Consider the following 17,140-nt stretch of genomic DNA (forward strand, 5'->3'; position numbering starts at 1 on the left):
ATGGAAGCAAGTCCCTGCAGAAATTTTCCAACATCTAGTGGAAAGCGTTCCCAGAAGAGGGGACCAACTCCATATTAATGCCCATGATTTTGGAATGAGGTGTTCGACGAACAGGTGTCCACATACTTTGGTAATGTTGTGTAGTCATAACCATAGTGTTGGATGAAGGTGTGTTAATAAGCTTGGCTGGAATTAAAGCATGCGCCCACACCAGCCATGCCGATAACTGGCCACCCGTCATTCTGTATGAAACAGTGTTTATACAGTAAGCTACCTGAATGAGGTCTCTGGCTAGCAGGTCTGTCTCTCCAGCGGGGATGGCATCGTCCAGGACATCCCACCTCTCCCCTAGGCGGAACTCCATGACGTAGCGCTCGATCGGAGCTGTGTGGTTGGCCGGCGGGATCCACATGAGCAAGACGCCCTGCTGCGTCCGATTGGCTATGAGGCATCGTGGTGGGGTAAGCAGCACCAGGGGTTCAGGTATACTTATAGGAAAGACTGGACGGAAAGAAAAAGGGAGAGAGAGAGAGAGAGATAGAGGGGGAGAGATGGAGAGTTGGAAAGAGAAAGAGAGACTGAGAGAGGTTAGAGAGCTGTATTTCAAATGCAGTAGCAGTGTAACTTTAGAAAGTGATGAGCAACTTTTAAACCACAACACATTGCTACTACAGCTGCTGCCACAACACCACTGTCTACATCACTATTAACAACAAAACCACACATCATTCAATTAATTACCATCACAACTTTTCCCTTGCTGCCATCTTGTACTTACAACACACAGTTCTGTTGTGTTCCCGGCAGGTAAGGTCACTCTTGCCTCACTCTCTTAGGTCATATACTGTAGGTCAGAGGTGAATACCGTAATACCCACCTAGTGTGTTCACAGTGATGACCTCGCTGAAGGGGCCCGTGCCCAGCTTGTTATGTGCAAGGACACTGAACTGGTAGGCAGTCTGGGGCTCCAGGCCGGGCACTACCAGCCATGTCTGGCCAGAAGGCACGGCTATAGACAGCCAATCATGTGGGCCCAGCTGCTCCCTCTTCACCCTGCAAGGTGGAGGGGGACGATAGGAGAACAGGCATGGGAGAGGGGGATGAGGGAAATACACATAGGAGTGGATATGGAGAGGGCCGAGACTTTTAGTCAATGCACTCTGTCATTTCAGTAACGGTCAATTCTATCCTGTCAGTTCTGTAAAAAGATTTTGTCCGGTCAGTTCAGTAACAGGATTTCTGGAATGACATTTCAGTGACACTTCATTGCAGTTGCAGTCAGTGGTGTCATTGTGTCTGTATCATTTCAGTAAGATCATTTGTTAGAACTTTTCATTTACAGAATGTCATTTCACAGTATTTCAGTCAAATAATTTCACACAGTAATACAGTTGATGGTGGTAAGCCCATGCTGCGCTCAGCCGTGCAAATTCCCATTGAAGCTAAAGATGGACCATGTGTTAGATTCAACACCACTTTTCTGACTTTCACTGCAACAGATCTCCCTGAAAAAGTAATATGGGTAAATGGGTTCTTCTACTTTCCAGTGAGTATGCATGGCATTAGTCTCCATTCGTATTGTAACATAGTGTAGTCCTAAATAGATAGCAATGTATGAGACCACTGTGGGACCATGGGTTTATCTTACTATAAACAGGGTTCAGAAAGATAACACTATACACCAACATGTATATCAACCTGAGGGGGGAGTCATGATCCTCGTATACGATGTCATTGTGTCATGTAATATGTAGGCATAACTCTCCCTAACAGACATGCATGTATAAGCTGCATGATGGTGTACATGATAGAGGCTGGGGGTTAGGGACTGTGATAAATCACAACGTGCTTACTTTGTGCTGACGGTCAAAACGCCTCTCTGTGATTTACAGCAAATGCCACGCGCAGACGGTGTTCCCAACTTTCCCAATATTATAATGCATTCACTATGAGGGTGTGTATATGATGATGCATTCACTATGAGTGCGTGTATATTATGATGCATTCACTATGAGGGTGTGTATATGATGATGCATTCACTATGAGGGTGTGTATATGATGATGCATTCACTATGAGGGTGTGTATATGATGATGCATTCACTATGAGGGTGTGTATATGATGATGCATTCACTATGAGGGTGTGTATATGATGATGCATTCACTATGAGTGCGTGTATATTATAATGCATTCACTATGAGGGTGTGTATATGATGATGCATTCACTATGAGTGCGTGTATATTATGATGCATTCACTATGAGGGTGTGTATATGATGATGCATTCACTATGAGTGCGTGTATATTATGATGCATTCACTATAAGGGTGTGTATATGATGATGCATTCACTATGAGTGCGTGTATATTATGATGCATTCACTATGAGGGTGTGTATATTATGATGTGTTCACTATGAGGGTATGTATATTATGATGCATTCCCTATGAGGGTGTGTATATTATGATGTATTCACTATGAGGGTATGTATATTATGATGCATTCACTATGAGTGCGTGTATATTATGATGCATTCACTATGAGGGTGTGTATATTACTTCACCGTCAGTGGGTTTATTGTGCTTAGTTGTCTGTTATTGTTGTGAACATTATACTTGTTGTCAGTGAGTATATTACCATAAGAAATGAATATTTTCATTGTCAGTTTGTATATCACGGTGCACTGCCTGTCAGTGTGTCCATAATGTATTGGCTGTCAGTGAGTAAATCATATGGTGGCAGTCATTGTAATAGGATATGGTGGCTAGCCTGTCAGTGTGTCCATAATGTATTGGCTGTCAGTGAGTAAATCATATGGTGGCAATCATTGTAATAGGATATGGTGGCTAGCCTGTCAGTGTGTCCATAATGTATTGGCTGTCAGTGAGTAAATCATATGGTGGCAGTCATTGTAATAAGATATGGTGGCTAGCCTGTCAGTGTGTCCATAATGTATTGGCTGTCAGTGAGTAAGTCATATGGTGGCAGTCATTGTAATAGGATATGGTGGCTAGCCTGTCGGTGTGTTTGTAATGTGGTCGCGGGGGGCTGTTTGGGGGCGGTCCCATTTTTGCTTAGCACATGACACCAGTAAAGACCGTACGTCCTTCCCAGTGAGGCTAATTCATTTTTTATTTTGGGGGGGGTTTCAATAAGTGGGGCAGTACTATTCAGGGTACTATGAATATTTATTACATTTGAGTTTAAGACAATTCCGCTACATCCTGTATACATTTTCACAAGTAATTTAATTGAAAAGGACTTGCGAGTGGTGTCTGGGGAACAAGTTAGTTTTTTCACTTTATCAAAAGCCGTCTTCCAAGCACTACGGCTAGACTGCTGATAATGATACTCAGAAATACTCAGGAGGAGATGGAACTTCTGTGTGGAGCCTGTGTGCGTGTGTGGGCGTTAATGTGTGATAATGCTTTAGCATACCATGTTTGTTTGTTATTGTTGACTGAGGCTAACCTTTAGCTCAGCGAGTTAATCTGTCATCTAAGGTAGGTGAGTGGAACTAAACCATCAGGTCGATAACAGGTCAATCACACACATGTACCAGTACGTGTGAGTTCATGCATGCAAGTGTGTGTACGGGTGTCTGCGTGAGCACATAAGTGTGTACACATTGAAGTTTGTCGCAATACACATTAAATCTTATCAGTGTGTGTGTGCATGCGAATGCGTGCGTCTGTGTTCTACAACAGTGTGTGTACTACTGTGTGTGTGTGTGTGTGCGTGCAAGTGCACGTGTGTGTAAACGCATCACGGTTGAGGCCTGCCAAGCATGTTTGCTAGAGGAGAAGCGTTGGTCTTAATCTCCCGACCGGCAGAAGCTTTTGAACTTTTAGCTTTTTAACCGTGCTGCCTGCATACTGGCACTGTCCTCCAAAATCAGCTCCCTATCTGATGCTAAAAGACACAACGCATGCACACCCTGGTCAGAAGTAGTGTACTATATGGGGAATTGGGTGCCATTTGGGATGCAGACCAATGTCAGCATCACCCAGGAACCTGGCAGTATCACACACCACCATGCTTTAACACTCTGGAGAGGAGATAGCTATATGGGCTTGAGACTTGTTATAACGCCATAGTGATCTGACTTAAGGTGTTAAAGTGGGCCAACTAAAGAGATCAGACAGGATCGTTAGAGTCAATGACTGACTGCATCCAGAACATAGAGCTATAAATGGGGCTTACCACCTGCTATAATCACCTAATGTCCTGACATGGGGTTAGAATTGGTTGTCTGTGCCTATGGGTCTACATACATAATACATAGGGTTACGACCTGTTATAACAGCCTCTTCACCTGATAGAGTTAGAATACACAATGTTATATGAGGCTGGTGTACACTGGGTTTGTGGCACATTTGTGGACAACATTTTCCCAATCAACACTTCAAATTAATATGAGCTGCTGTTTCTGTCCTTCACACCTGAAACATAATCAAACAAACAAACATACAAAAAACAATGATACTACAGCTCTTTATAGAACATTCTATAGAGTTAAGAGCAGTGGGGGCTATAGAATAGGGATATTTGGCAGGAATATTGGAAGTGGAAGGTTACTTGTTAGAGTTGCATCAGCTTTAGGGAGAGCAGGTAGTTGGAGGTCTAGGCACTAGCCGAGAGAGAGTGAAAGAGTGTGAGAGAAAGAGTGAGAGAGGGAGAGAGAGACAGAAAGAGAGAGAGAGGGTAAAGGGGGCCAGTTGGTTGGATAGCATGGAGGAGAAGCTCTGTTTACTCTTGCTTGGCAAAACAGAAACCCTTGAGTGATCAGCATTGTTTTGTGTGTGATCAGCTAACTCTTGAATATCTAGTATTGTGGTGTAATGAACTGACAGTTGTGTTGTTGATGACGATCGAGGCCAGATGATGTCATGAAGATTTGTGGCAGTAATTCCAGTGTGTTGTAAACAGATCCGATGGCACACCTTGCCTGCTGCTAATATAGGAACTAAAAGACAGCATTTCTAAAGGAATCAGTCATCTCACGAGTTCCCTTTCAGGCAGAAAATAAACATTCAAATAGTTTGATGAATTGATTGCAAAATATTTCCACTAAATGTGATGCATCTCAGTACTAGCACAATGGATATGTGATATTGTAAAAACCTTGTTTAATGTGAAGCACAGGCATATTAATGAACTTAAGTTAACCACTTCTATTAATAAAAACTACTTGACATGGTAGGTGTCCTCAGAAGTCGACGAGGGAGGGCGCGACGGAGCCTCCAACGAAAACACGCCCGTTGGTGTGGCGTGGCATGAGGGCATAGGGGGGCGGGCACGACACAGCTTTTATAGTGTGACGACCCTCTCACTCTGTCTGCCGTATTCTCTCTTTGTTCTTGTTTCCTTATTAGGATGCCGGTGGGCGGAGTTGGGAGGGTCGTCAGCTACATGGGAAACACCTGGGCCAGGTGTGTCCCAGGATAAATACACCACTTCCCCATTCATGGAGGAGACTCTCCATGCAGACATCTCCTCGTTTCTTGTTTCATATTCACTTTTAATAACAACTCCCCCATCTAGGGATCGTAACAGTCTGACAGTTCTTCTCGCTGGTTTATATCTGTGGTCGTTAAGTAAGGGGCAAGCCCATTTGCTGTGTGTCTGTTTGGGAGTAGGAGAACAAGCTGATGACAGTGCAGAATATCCTGGGGCAGGTCTGGACTGGTCAGGTCTGGTTTGGTCAGGTCTGGTTTGGTCAGGTCTGGTTTGGACTGGTCTGGATTGGTCTACGCTGGTCTGGTTTGGACTGGTCTGCTGTGGACTGTGAGTGAAGTGGTGGTGATCTATAAGGAGCTCAGTGGATGCTGCTTCAGGGTCAGTATTCACAAAGCATCTCAGAGTGCTGATCTAGGATCAGGTCCCCGCTGTCCATGTAAGCTTATTTATTATAATCTGAAAGGCAAAACGGATCCTAGATCCGCACTTCTACTCTGAGACGCTTTATCAATACAGGCCCAGTAGTACTAAGTGAGCTGCTTGGTGATAATGTATACTTTTGTAGTGACGCTAGGAATTGAGCATGTAGATGTTATAAGCATGATTATCTGGTGAATACCATTTGAGGAATCAATGGGTGAAAAGGATTGATGATAAAGTCAAACTATTGTTGATCCGGTTTCCCGTGCTATATTTGCCCCGTTCTGAACATCGGTGTGTAGCTACAGCACATTTCCATGGCAGTCAACTGAAAATATTAGTAATTTGGTGTCTTAAATAGCTTGAATTAGGCGTTTTTGTGCTTGTCTCAATCCAAACTTATTGGAGTTGACTTGGGATGACTTGAACGGCATGTTACGCTAAGCCGTCCCCTCTCTCTCGTATTATCCCCACTTCTTCCCATCCGCTCTGGGTAACAGTTGCCCTTTTTTAAGGCACAGGTCTAGGAACAGCCTACCCCTCCCCAAACCTGAACCTTAAAACGTGAGACTGAACTTGATAGTGTCAAGGGGCAACTCCCCCCCACTACCCCATCCAGCCCCCCTCTTCCCCAGCCAAGGTGAAGCAGCCTCCCCTAGGCAGAAGAGCAGCAGAAGGGGGCAGAGAGTTGGGCTACATCCCAATTTTCCACCCTTTTCAAGACCTGTGCACTTCTACTCTCCCTGTCATCTACTTCAAAGCACTGTATTGGTGTGGAAGCATTGCCTGGAGTGAGAAGGGTAGAGAATCGGGACGTAGCCTTAGAGGGAAAAAAGTTTGAAGAAAGAAGAAGCAGGAAGCAAAGCATGCTGGGATGACTCACACATGGCCATACCAGACTGATAATGTCTGCTCAAAGCCGCCGTCGTAGCCAGCCTCCCATGACACGTTGGCCCAGGTGGTGGAGACCGCCGCATGGACGTTGACCGGGGCGTGGGGGCTTGTGCCTGGGGAGGGGAGGAGTCAAGTAGAGAGTGGCGGTAGTGAGGAGGGTGGGAGAGAAAGAGAGTGAAACATGAATCATAAACCACACACACACATACTTAAATCACACACACACACACACACACACTTGAGTTGGCCTGGAAGGAAGTCAGCTCTTTCTGATATGTGTAGGCTTTATGTGATTGTGTAAAGACTACAGCCAGGTGGTAGGCCTCTGAGTGGTTGTGTAAAGACTACAGTCAGGTGGTAGGCCTCTGAGTGGTTGTGTAAAGACTACAGTCAGGTGGTAGGCCTCTGAGTGGTTGTGTAAAGACTACAGTCAGGTGGTAGGCCTCTGAGTGGTTGTGTAAAGACTACAGTCAGGTGGTAGGCCTCTGAGTGGTTGTGTAAAGACTACAGTCAGGTGGTAAGCCTCTGAGTGGTTGTGTAAAGACTACAGTCAGGTGGTAGGCCTCTGAGTGGTTGTGTAAAGACTACAGTCAGGTGGTAAGCCTCTGAGTGGTTGTGTAAAGACTACAGTCAGGTGGTAAGCCTCTGAGTGGTTGTGTAAAGACTACAGTCAGGTGGTAGGCCTCTGAGTGGTTGTGTAAAGACTACAGTCAGGTGGTAAGCCTCTGAGTGGTTGTGTAAAGACTACAGTCAGGTGGTTGGCCTCTGAATGGTTGTGTAAAGACTACAGTCAGGTGATAGGCCTCTGAGTGGTTGTGTAAGTAGGCCTCTGCGTGGTTATGCAAAGAACAAGCTTAGGCCTGTGAGCCAGCTGGACCTGATCAGAGCCATACTGAGTGTGTAAGTGCGTGTATGTGTGTGTGTGTGTGTGTGTATGTGTGTGCTGCCAACTTCTCTACACCTCCATACAGGTGACTCTTGGCAGAACTCGGGAGATTATATAATTTCATAGTGAGACAATAATATACTGTAGCCATGTACTGTAACTACAGTCATTCCTATGTAGTCTCTTGTGACTGACAAGCTAGCTAGCTGGATTGGTTATGGCTCACTAGATTATCCCTACATGACAAGTTGGCTCGGGTTTGCCCCATTCCAAGTCCACATATACTTTAATAACATCTTAAAATGGTCACCAGTGAGGTCAGACTTGAAAAGTAATTAAAACCCTCTTCCCTTTCATCCTTCAATCACACATCAGCATCTGTCATAAGAGGTGTGACCTCGTATGGTCATGTCACTTCGTAATGACGCCAGATGTTAGCACCAAAACGTTTCAGCAGACAAAAGGATGTAGGGGTTGGAAGGCAGACAAATTGCCCAGGAAGCAGTGGAGGCTGCTGAGGGGAGAACAGCTCATAATAATGGCTGGAACGCAGCAAACGGAATGGCATCAAACACATGGTTTCCATGCGTTTGATATATTTGATACCATTCCATTAATTCCGCTCCAGTCATTACCATGAGCCTTTCCTCCCCAATTAAAGTACCACCAACCTCCTGTGCCAGGAAGCCTTTCTGCTGTCCAAGAAAATGGAGGAGAATGTATCTTAATTGGTTGACCTTGTAACCGTAGAACGTCAGAATGTCTTATAGCAGTCCTGCTATGTTGTGTATGCAGTAGACGATTTCAGAAATCTCTAGCCATGTTCGAACAAAAGTACAAAATATTCCCTACTAATTATACACGAAAATGTGCTGAAAGGTAAAGGAGAGGAATGATTTGGCCATAATCTAATCACCCACCAAATACATGAAAACGTATTTCATTGGCCTATTGAACATCTTCGAATTGTGCTATTTACTGTTGCTTGACCATTGAATGCAAGAATGCTAAAGAAACAGTGGCCTGATTACCCCATCTGTAACTCTAGCACCTATGCACAACAACCTCCACACAGGCAATATCAGTGGCCAGCTAACTGAAGACTGAGTGGTCTTTCTACATAGCCAGCTGCAGCTAGGAACACTAAGACTGTTCCAAAAAGGCATCATTAGTAATTGGATGGCCTAGACACAACAAGTGACAGTTAATCTATCGGTTGTCTTTATTTAACAGACAAACTAGTTTTCAGCAGTGGAAACAATCTCTGTGTCTACTTCCCTAATGCGGCGAGCTCAATTTGCTCATTTGTGATTTGCGGATATTGGCGCGCCACGTCGTTGACCTTGCAAATTGCTCTTTGCACATGTCCCCCAGGTGCTTTGGCTGACACGTCGAGCTTTGGAAAATTGTCAGTGGTTGACTTTTGGATGCCGCCATCACTGCCGCTCTGCAAAGCCCTGCCTCTCTTCACTACCCTTTCAGAGCACACAAGGGTCGTAATCATTAAGGCATGCAACGGTTTTGTAACAGATAATGAACATTTGTCACGCCCTGGCCTTAGTATTTTGTGTTTTCGTTAGTATTTTGGTATGGCCAGGGGCCTGTTGCACAAAAGTAGAATTAAGACATCCGGGATAAATGACTCAGCTGAGCTCAATGAAGCCAAAACATGTGCGTCCAGGCTTAATTGGTTGCACAAAGACCAAGCCAGGATGAGCAGACACGGATTCATTAAGCCAGGTGAAACCAATCCTGGATAGGTGCGCGCTCACGGCTCACTCAAATAGACCCCGCCACAGATCACAGATTAACTGATTTACCATGGCAACTAGAGCCGCGTACTTTTCCCCGTCGGAAGCACAAATCCTCATGGAGGCATACGAGGAGGTAAAAGATATAATTAAGAAGAAAGGCAACACCGCCACAGTGATAAAGCAAAGAGAAAAAGCGTGGCAAAGTATTGCAGACCGCCTGAATGCGTAAGTAGTGCACAATTACACACTCACCGCTCCGCTGAAACATCACAATTACAATTCAAATATTTAATTCACATCTCCAAAAATGCAGTTGTACTGTAATTATGAAACGGTTAAATTTTTAATTGAAATGCACTGCAGATATGAGTGAAATTGTGTAAAGTAACTCCATCACACTGTATAAAGCTATGATAAATTTTTTGATATTTTTACTGAAAACAAGACAAAAATACCAAGTAATTTTTTGCAGTGTGACTCCATTAAATGTGTGTGTGTGTGTGTGTGTGTGTGTAGATTAAACATGAACGGGCCAAAACGGACATGGCAGCAGGTCAAAATCAAATACAAGAACATTCTGCAGAATGGTATGGTCCCTGACTAATATTTAACAAAGCACAAGCATATATTGTACCCAGAAGGTGCCTGCTCACACATTGTCTGTACTGTTTTAGCAGTGAAAAAGAATACCCACAGACAAGGCACGGGTGGTGGGTCACCAAAGGCTGACCTTACCCCAGCAGAGGACATGGCCTTGGAGCTAAATAAAGGCAGGCCCGTCTTAGAGGGGATCCCTGGGGGGAAAGAGACGAGCATAGGTTCCTCCCAAGATGCCACCCGCTTCATTCAAGGTATGTCCTTCCATCTCTACATGGGATACAACCACATTCATATTGAATCAATTTGGACTGTCTGACTTTGGTTTACCTATTGCCTTGCAGTGCCTGGCAGCACTGTGTTCCTGTTAGAGCCACCAGCACAAGCACCAGACGATGCTGATCCAGTGAGTACTCCATCAAAGGCATACTGTAGGCCTGGCATGTCTTGTCTACTAGCTTCAATATGAATCCGATTAAATGTGATAGGGTGAAGGCCCCAGTGCAGCAGCAACAGCACATGATGGAGACGATGATGAGGAGACCATCTCTCTGGATTCCAGAAGGCATGAGGTATCATGTTAAGACTGTGAAAGTACTATTTACTCTACAATGGTGAGGAGTCCTCATCAAAATCAAAACATCTCATTTCTTTTACAGGACCCAGATGCTATACAGTGGGAAAACCAGCCTGGCAACATAGTGCGTATTAATAAAAGGACACCACATCCTGCCAAATTCCAGCTGCGCTAATTGTATTGTGTTCACAGAGCTCACAAGCTATCAGAAAGTTGTATGGCAACCACCTCCGGCGCCAAATAGAACTGGCAGACATAGACATTCAGTACAAGAAGAAAAAGATGGAAAATCTTGCACTGGAGTCCGAAATAAAAAAGAGGACAATTAGGAAACTGGACCTTGAAATAAAAAAACTTGAGAGGGAGGTGAGATATGCCTTCAATGTACACTGTATGCTAACTGTAACACAAATGTATTAATCATTATTTTTCTTTCCTCCCCCAGCTCCAAGAAGATGACACAGCTCAAAATAAAAATTAGGTATATTCTCGTAAAGTCAAGTGAGCCATGACATATGAGCTCTTATTGTGAGCACACAGGACGGTGGCATCTTTCTAAAGTTTTTTTATTTTCCCAGCAATCAGTACAACCAAGTCATCGTTATAAGGCATCGCCCTCTTTTGCCCACCCCCCCAGCACCAGGTGTGGCCACTAGCCTATATGAAGGCCCAAAATTGTGTTCCTTTCTGCTCTGACAATGGCATGCCCATTCGTGCGAGATGTGGTGGATGAAGAAGCACTTGTGCTGAGGAGAGCCTTCAGGCGAGAAAGGGTCTTCAGGGACCGGTTGGACCCACTGGCCTTCCCTGATGACCATCTATATGAAAGATACAGGTTTTCTGCAGATGGCATCAGGTATCTATGCAGACTACTGGGTCCCAGGATTAAGCACCGCACTGCACGGAGCCATGCACTGAGTGTGGAGCAAATGGTTTGTGTGGCCTTGCGCTTTTTTGCTAGTGGAGCCTTCCTGTACTCAGTGGGGGATGCAGAACAGCTGAACAAGGCCACAATTTGCCGCACAATAAGGAGTGTGTGTCTGGCTATCAAAGCATTAGCAGATGTCTTCATCTCCTTCCCTGGCCACAGAAGACTCTGTGACATCAAAGAGGAGTTCTATAGGATTGCAGGTAAGAGGATCTACAAATTACAGGACAACTGTTAACACATAGTAGGATACTCATTACTTTGTGTGACAGGTTTCCCCAATGTCATTGGTGCAGTGGACTGCACACACACAAGGATAAAAGCCCCTTCAGGTGCCCATGAGGCCGATTTTGTGAATAGGAAATCCTTTCACAGCATTAATGTTCAGGTGAACATAACTTTTTGATATTGTCCATTGACGAACACTGCATTGCCAGTGATGTGCATTGATTGGTGTAATATTCCTCATCTTATGATTTCAGATGGTCTGCAATGCTGACTGTGTGATCAGCAATGTTGTGGCAAAATGGCCTGGCTCAGTCCATGACTCCAGAATCTTTCGGGCCTCTGAAATCTATCAGTGCCTATCACAAGGTAAGCCACACAACCCCTATTTATAACCATCATGGCTGTGTCAAGAATATCACTGTGTTTATGAGGTAGTAATGATGAGATTTTGTGTTGACAGGTGAATTCTCTGGTGTGTTGCTGGGAGACAGGGGGTATGGCTGCCAGCCTTTTCTCCTGACACCTTTCACAGACCCCCAGGAAGCACAGCAGGCCTACAACCATGCCCATGCCAGGACCAGGGCCAGAGTTGAAATGACCTTTGGCCTCTTGAAGGCACGCTTTCACTGCCTTCACAAATTAAGGGTCAGCCCTGTTAGGGCATGTGATATTACTGTGGCTTGTGCTGTCCTCCACAATGTGGCCTGCCTGAGGAAGGAGAGGGCCCCCAGAGTGCCACCAGCCATGGACTGGGACAATCCGGCAATCTTCCCTGATGACGACAGTGGTCGGCTGCTGAGGGACCAATATGTGTTGAATTATTTTAGTTAGTATGTGTGCTTTCAATTTTGGTTAAATATGTCCTGCGGTGGCAGAGGAATTTGGTTTTTTTGGGTTCGTTTTTGACGAATTTGGCCTCTTATGATGTTTGTGCGGTATACTGTGTGTAATACAAGGCTGCAGGGAGGCTACTGCATCCATTCATTTGTCTGTTCAGTTGATGTGTATGGATTTGTCCTGCATTTATTTTAGTGTGCAGACATGCAGGGTGTGTTATATACAGACCTTTGAATGTGTATGTATCATTTTGTATAATATGCTTGGATTCTGTGCTTTCCATCTTGTAGAGTCACTGTGACTTCAGTTTCGAAAGGAGCTGATGGTTTACCTGCTTTGTTTTGTCCTTATTCAATAAAGGAACATAATGTTACACATTGTGTTTTTATATTCATATGGAATGTGTATTTGTTTATATGACAGAGTACTAGGGCCACACTGAAGAAAAAGGATAAAGTCATAAATTTATGAGGCTGGTTCTTTCTGCAGAAAAGCTACATATTGTTTTTACAGTTTTGATACTTATGACAATGTGATACTTAATATTCTGGCACATCAGCATGTCTTTGTTTATGAAACCATACTGAAGTACAATTTCACGAAATGCCCCACATCTGTCATTTTAACAACTGTCCTCCTTTAAAACAACTGGTTACAATATTATGACTTGTGTTTTTTTCCCCTCTGTGGCCCTAATATTCTATCATTTTATATATAGCCTTATAGTCTATGGGAAACTGTAAATTATCTAATGATAGCAACATCATCTAAAAATCATTTTTTATCCAAAATCATTGAAATTAATGATCACAAACGTTTAAATAATAACAGTGGGTCTAGTTATATGTGATAACAATGTATAGTGAGCAGTGAAATAACTATTGGTTTCCATTTGTGGTGACTGCTGACTGACATTAGGGATGAGATTAAATAGATCCTGGAATTTAGCCTGGTCTGGAGCAGGCTAGCTCCACAGAATAAATCTCCATGGTAATTTATACCATAACATATCCTCCTGCCCCCTATCCATCTTTAGTGCAACCGGATTACGGATCAATTGAGCCAGGATCACCAAGATATCCTGGCTTAATCCCTTATCCTAGTTTTGTGCAACAGGCCCCAGGGTGTGACATGGGGATTTATGTGGTTTGTTTTGTCTGGGGTTGTTTGTAGTTATGGGATTGTGGTTAGAGTAGTACTCTAGGTAAGTCTATGGTTGCCTAGAGTGGTTCTCAATCAGAGGCAGGTGTTTATCGTTGTCTCTGATTGGGAACCATATTTAGGCAGCCATATTCTTTAGGTCTCTTGTGGGTGATTGTTCCTGTGTTTGTGGCACCAGATAGGACTGTTTTTGTTTTTTTCTTGTTTTGTAGATTGTTGTACTTTCATCTTTATTAAAGATGTACAAAACTAACCACGCTGCATTTTGGTCCACCTCTCTTTCCCGAGAAGACCATTACAAAATTAGTATTTCAGATTGGTTACCTTTGGACGTGATGTTCTAGTATTGTACTACTTCTACTAGACTAGTTATATTGTAGATTCAAATTTAACTGGATTGATTCGCCATGGTGTTAAAAGACCCATTGCAGCCGTTTTTATCTCAATATCAAATCATTTAACAATGAAGTACCTTACTGTAATAGTTTTCCATAAAAATAAGCCAAAAACTATTTATCAAGCAATAGCTTTGCTAGGACTGTCTGGGAGTAGTCTGAGTGAGGGGCCTACTTGGAGGACCATAATGCGAGGGATATGTAACCTGAAAACTAGCTGTTATTGGCAGAGAGGTTTGGAACTCTCTTATTAGTCTATTTAAGTGATAATGCCTGAGAAGCCAGTGTTTGGATGATATATTGGCATGGGTGTTGCCAGTCCCGAGACGAAGTGGAGGGCCGGCAAACCGTGCCAATATATCCTCTAAACATCACTTTTATACAACGGGTTACAAACATAATCAAATAATAATCGACATATTTTCATACTATTTCATCCTTCCACAAGATATAGCCCCGACCCAAATCTAGGGTTGCTCCCCAAGCTGGCTGGTCGTTCATTCTATTGATTTGGTTGCCCTTGCTTTCACCTGTCCAATCGTGTTAGAGCAGGGATAACTTTGAGGACTTCTTGACATTTTCAAACAGGGCCCACGTGAATGGTGATAAGGCTTGTAATTTATAAATGTCAAACTGAACTCTGTGTGTGTCTCAGACCTGTGTTAAAATACTACTGGGTTCAAAGACATTTGGATATTTTTTATTTGAAAAACCAAGCAGTTGAATATTGGAATGATTTTGTAAATACACTTGAAAAATATTTGAAAATACTCAAATACACAGTATACTGTATATACTGTATATTATACTGTATATACTCCCATGCATTTGAACCAGGTATGTTTGGTATTTGAAATCATGTATTTTGAAATAAGTATTTGAAAATACTTTCAAATAATAGGCTATTTATAGGAAAGTATTTGAAAATACTTAAATACTTCCAATAGAAGTAGTTGATTCGGGACACAAGATTTTAAAATAAATATTTTAATAACAAATAATCAAATCTGCACGTATTTGAACCCAGATCTGATGTGTTTGTATGCGTGTGCCTATGCCTGTTCCTGTGTGCGGCAGAGTGGCTCGTACCAATAACTAGGAGGTGTGTGCTGGCAGTGATGCTCGTGGCGACGTTGGTGGCCACACACTCCCACTCCCCATGGTCCTCCTTGCTTAGGGACTTGAACTGTAAGGTACCTGAGGGGAGGACATTGTGCTTGCTTTTGCTGGGCTTCCATACCTAAAAGGGGAGAGGAGAAGAAGGTTGAGTCACACATCTCACAGAACACCACATACTGTACTGGTCCTGGCAAGAAAGGACATTATCGTCCACCCACATAGCTTCCAGACAGACAGTAGATTAGTAGACAGACACATAGAAAGAGACTGACAGAGAACAGAAGACTGATAGAAAAAAAGGAAGAGAGACAAAAAGGAAGACAGACAAACAGTGACACACACAAACAGACAGGTAGATTAGTAGACAGACAGACAGGCAAAACAGAAAGACTAACACCTTTAAAAAATTATCCTTCCTCAGTCACTGTCACTGTTGTAAGAGACTCATCCTTCCTCAGCTATTCATATAACTAAAATGTTCGGCATCTGCATCACAACAGTAAGGGGAGACAAACAACTGCAAATCACATTGTTTTCAACAGGAGAGATTAAGAAGCTCCGTAATCAAGAGACAATTTAAGGTTAATGCTAATGAGTTTGTTTCAACTGATAATGCCACCATTAAAATGCAATTAAAACATTGGGATTTCTAGGAGCCAGTTTGATTGCAATCTCATCTCATTCTTTTGGCAAAGATGGAAAAGAAGATGACTCCAATATCAACAATCGTTAGGAAGTAAACACAATGGGGGGCTTATGGTAGTAATAACCACCCCTCATCATTACTAAATAATGGTCACCTAACATCACTTGGGGAATTAGTGACACCGAGTAGCTTTGTTACCATTAACTCTCAATGACAAATATATTGTGTGAGTGTACAGCAACGTGCTACCCAATACCCAGAACTTTAGAGTGAAAGGATAGAGAAGAGGAGCTGTAGCTCTGTCCTATTATAAAGTAATAGACCAGGCCACAACATGAGTGCTTTGGGTGGTGGTGGGGGTCGTTTACCTTCCTCCATGTGATGTTGGGATAGGGAAATTCTCCCTCAGCCGCACAGGGGATGACCAGTTCTCTCCCAGCCTCCTGCCTGTACTCCCCTCCGGGAACAATCGAGAACTTGGGGGGATCCTGCCCAGAGAAAGTGTGAGATTTGGCCTGAGCCTGGGTGTAGTCGCTAGGCTAACTTGCAGCATGCTAGTCTTCTTATAGAAAATGCATAATCACTGCTATGCTAACTAGTATGCTACACTAATCCAATTTGTAAGTCGCTCTGGATAAGAGCGTCTGCTAAATGACTTAAATGTAAATGTAAATGTAATTAGCGTTAGCATCAGCCTGCATACCTTTAGCACCAGGGGAGTGGGATCGGACCAACCCTCAGAGCCCAGGGCGTTGTAAGGCATGCAGGTGTAGGTGCCCAGAGAGTCATCCGTCACCTCAGTCACGCGGATGCTCCCGTCCTCCATTTGGCTCCAACCAGGGTACTGAGGGAACAAAGAGGTGCTAACACTATGACATCGCAATGTTTGTATGGCTGAGCTCACCAGTGGCACATCACTATCCCATCATCCTGCAAAGAGGAGCTGAGAAGACTGTGGCTGCCCGATGGAATAGGAAGAGAGAGGTACGCTCGTTCCCCCCATTGTTCTCAATAGTTAAAAGTTCTGAATCAAAGGGGACTGAAGGCAATGTCAAGAAGTAGTGAAAGGAAACAGCAAAGTAACAGCTAGAATTTGTCTAGGATATATACAACAATTTATCCACCCTTAGAAGCCTGAAACTAGGAAACTTAGTCACTAGTTTAATGCACATGTGAAGTGTAGAAATTACCCACTAAAGTAGCCCTGCAGTTAGCTCAGTTCATCACCTTTGTTGCAGTT

General features: G+C 43.6%; 2 protein-coding genes across 2 annotated transcripts in view; one reads left to right on the forward strand and one right to left on the reverse strand.

Moving 5' to 3' along the window:
• LOC115136006 (protein turtle homolog B-like) overlaps positions 1 to 17,140 on the reverse strand; it is a 208,455-nt gene that overhangs the window by 46,575 nt on the left and 144,740 nt on the right. Inside the window, 6 exon segments of the mRNA XM_065023750.1 lie at positions 275 to 501; positions 878 to 1,053; positions 6,762 to 6,885; positions 15,225 to 15,375; positions 16,269 to 16,388; positions 16,604 to 16,744. Coding sequence (XP_064879822.1) covers positions 275 to 501; positions 878 to 1,053; positions 6,762 to 6,885; positions 15,225 to 15,375; positions 16,269 to 16,388; positions 16,604 to 16,744 — 939 coding nt within the window.
• Positions 9,258 to 12,079, forward strand: LOC135573785 (uncharacterized). The gene is made up of 10 exons (XM_065023749.1): positions 9,258 to 9,637; positions 9,929 to 9,999; positions 10,087 to 10,263; positions 10,354 to 10,415; positions 10,498 to 10,581; positions 10,669 to 10,710; positions 10,779 to 10,952; positions 11,032 to 11,067; positions 11,165 to 11,717; positions 11,997 to 12,079. Exons 1-8 carry the CDS (start codon positions 9,480 to 9,482, stop codon positions 11,065 to 11,067), a joined length of 804 nt encoding a protein of 267 aa, XP_064879821.1. The 5' UTR covers positions 9,258 to 9,479; the 3' UTR covers positions 11,165 to 11,717; positions 11,997 to 12,079.

The sequence above is a fragment of the Oncorhynchus nerka genome, linkage group LG10 (assembly GCF_034236695.1).
Source record: "Oncorhynchus nerka isolate Pitt River linkage group LG10, Oner_Uvic_2.0, whole genome shotgun sequence".
Lineage (NCBI taxonomy): Eukaryota > Metazoa > Chordata > Actinopteri > Salmoniformes > Salmonidae > Oncorhynchus > Oncorhynchus nerka.

Bases quoted from the DNA above. Each gene is read 5' to 3' on its own strand.
- LOC135573785 (XM_065023749.1), top strand. From the start codon at position 9,480: ATGGCAACTAGAGCCGCGTACTTTTCCCCGTCGGAAGCACAAATCCTC. The intron at 10,000-10,086 runs GTATGGTCCCTG...GTACTGTTTTAG, and splicing joins CAAGAACATTCTGCAGAATG to CAGTGAAAAAGAATACCCAC. The intron at 10,264-10,353 runs GTATGTCCTTCC...ATTGCCTTGCAG, and splicing joins TGCCACCCGCTTCATTCAAG to TGCCTGGCAGCACTGTGTTC.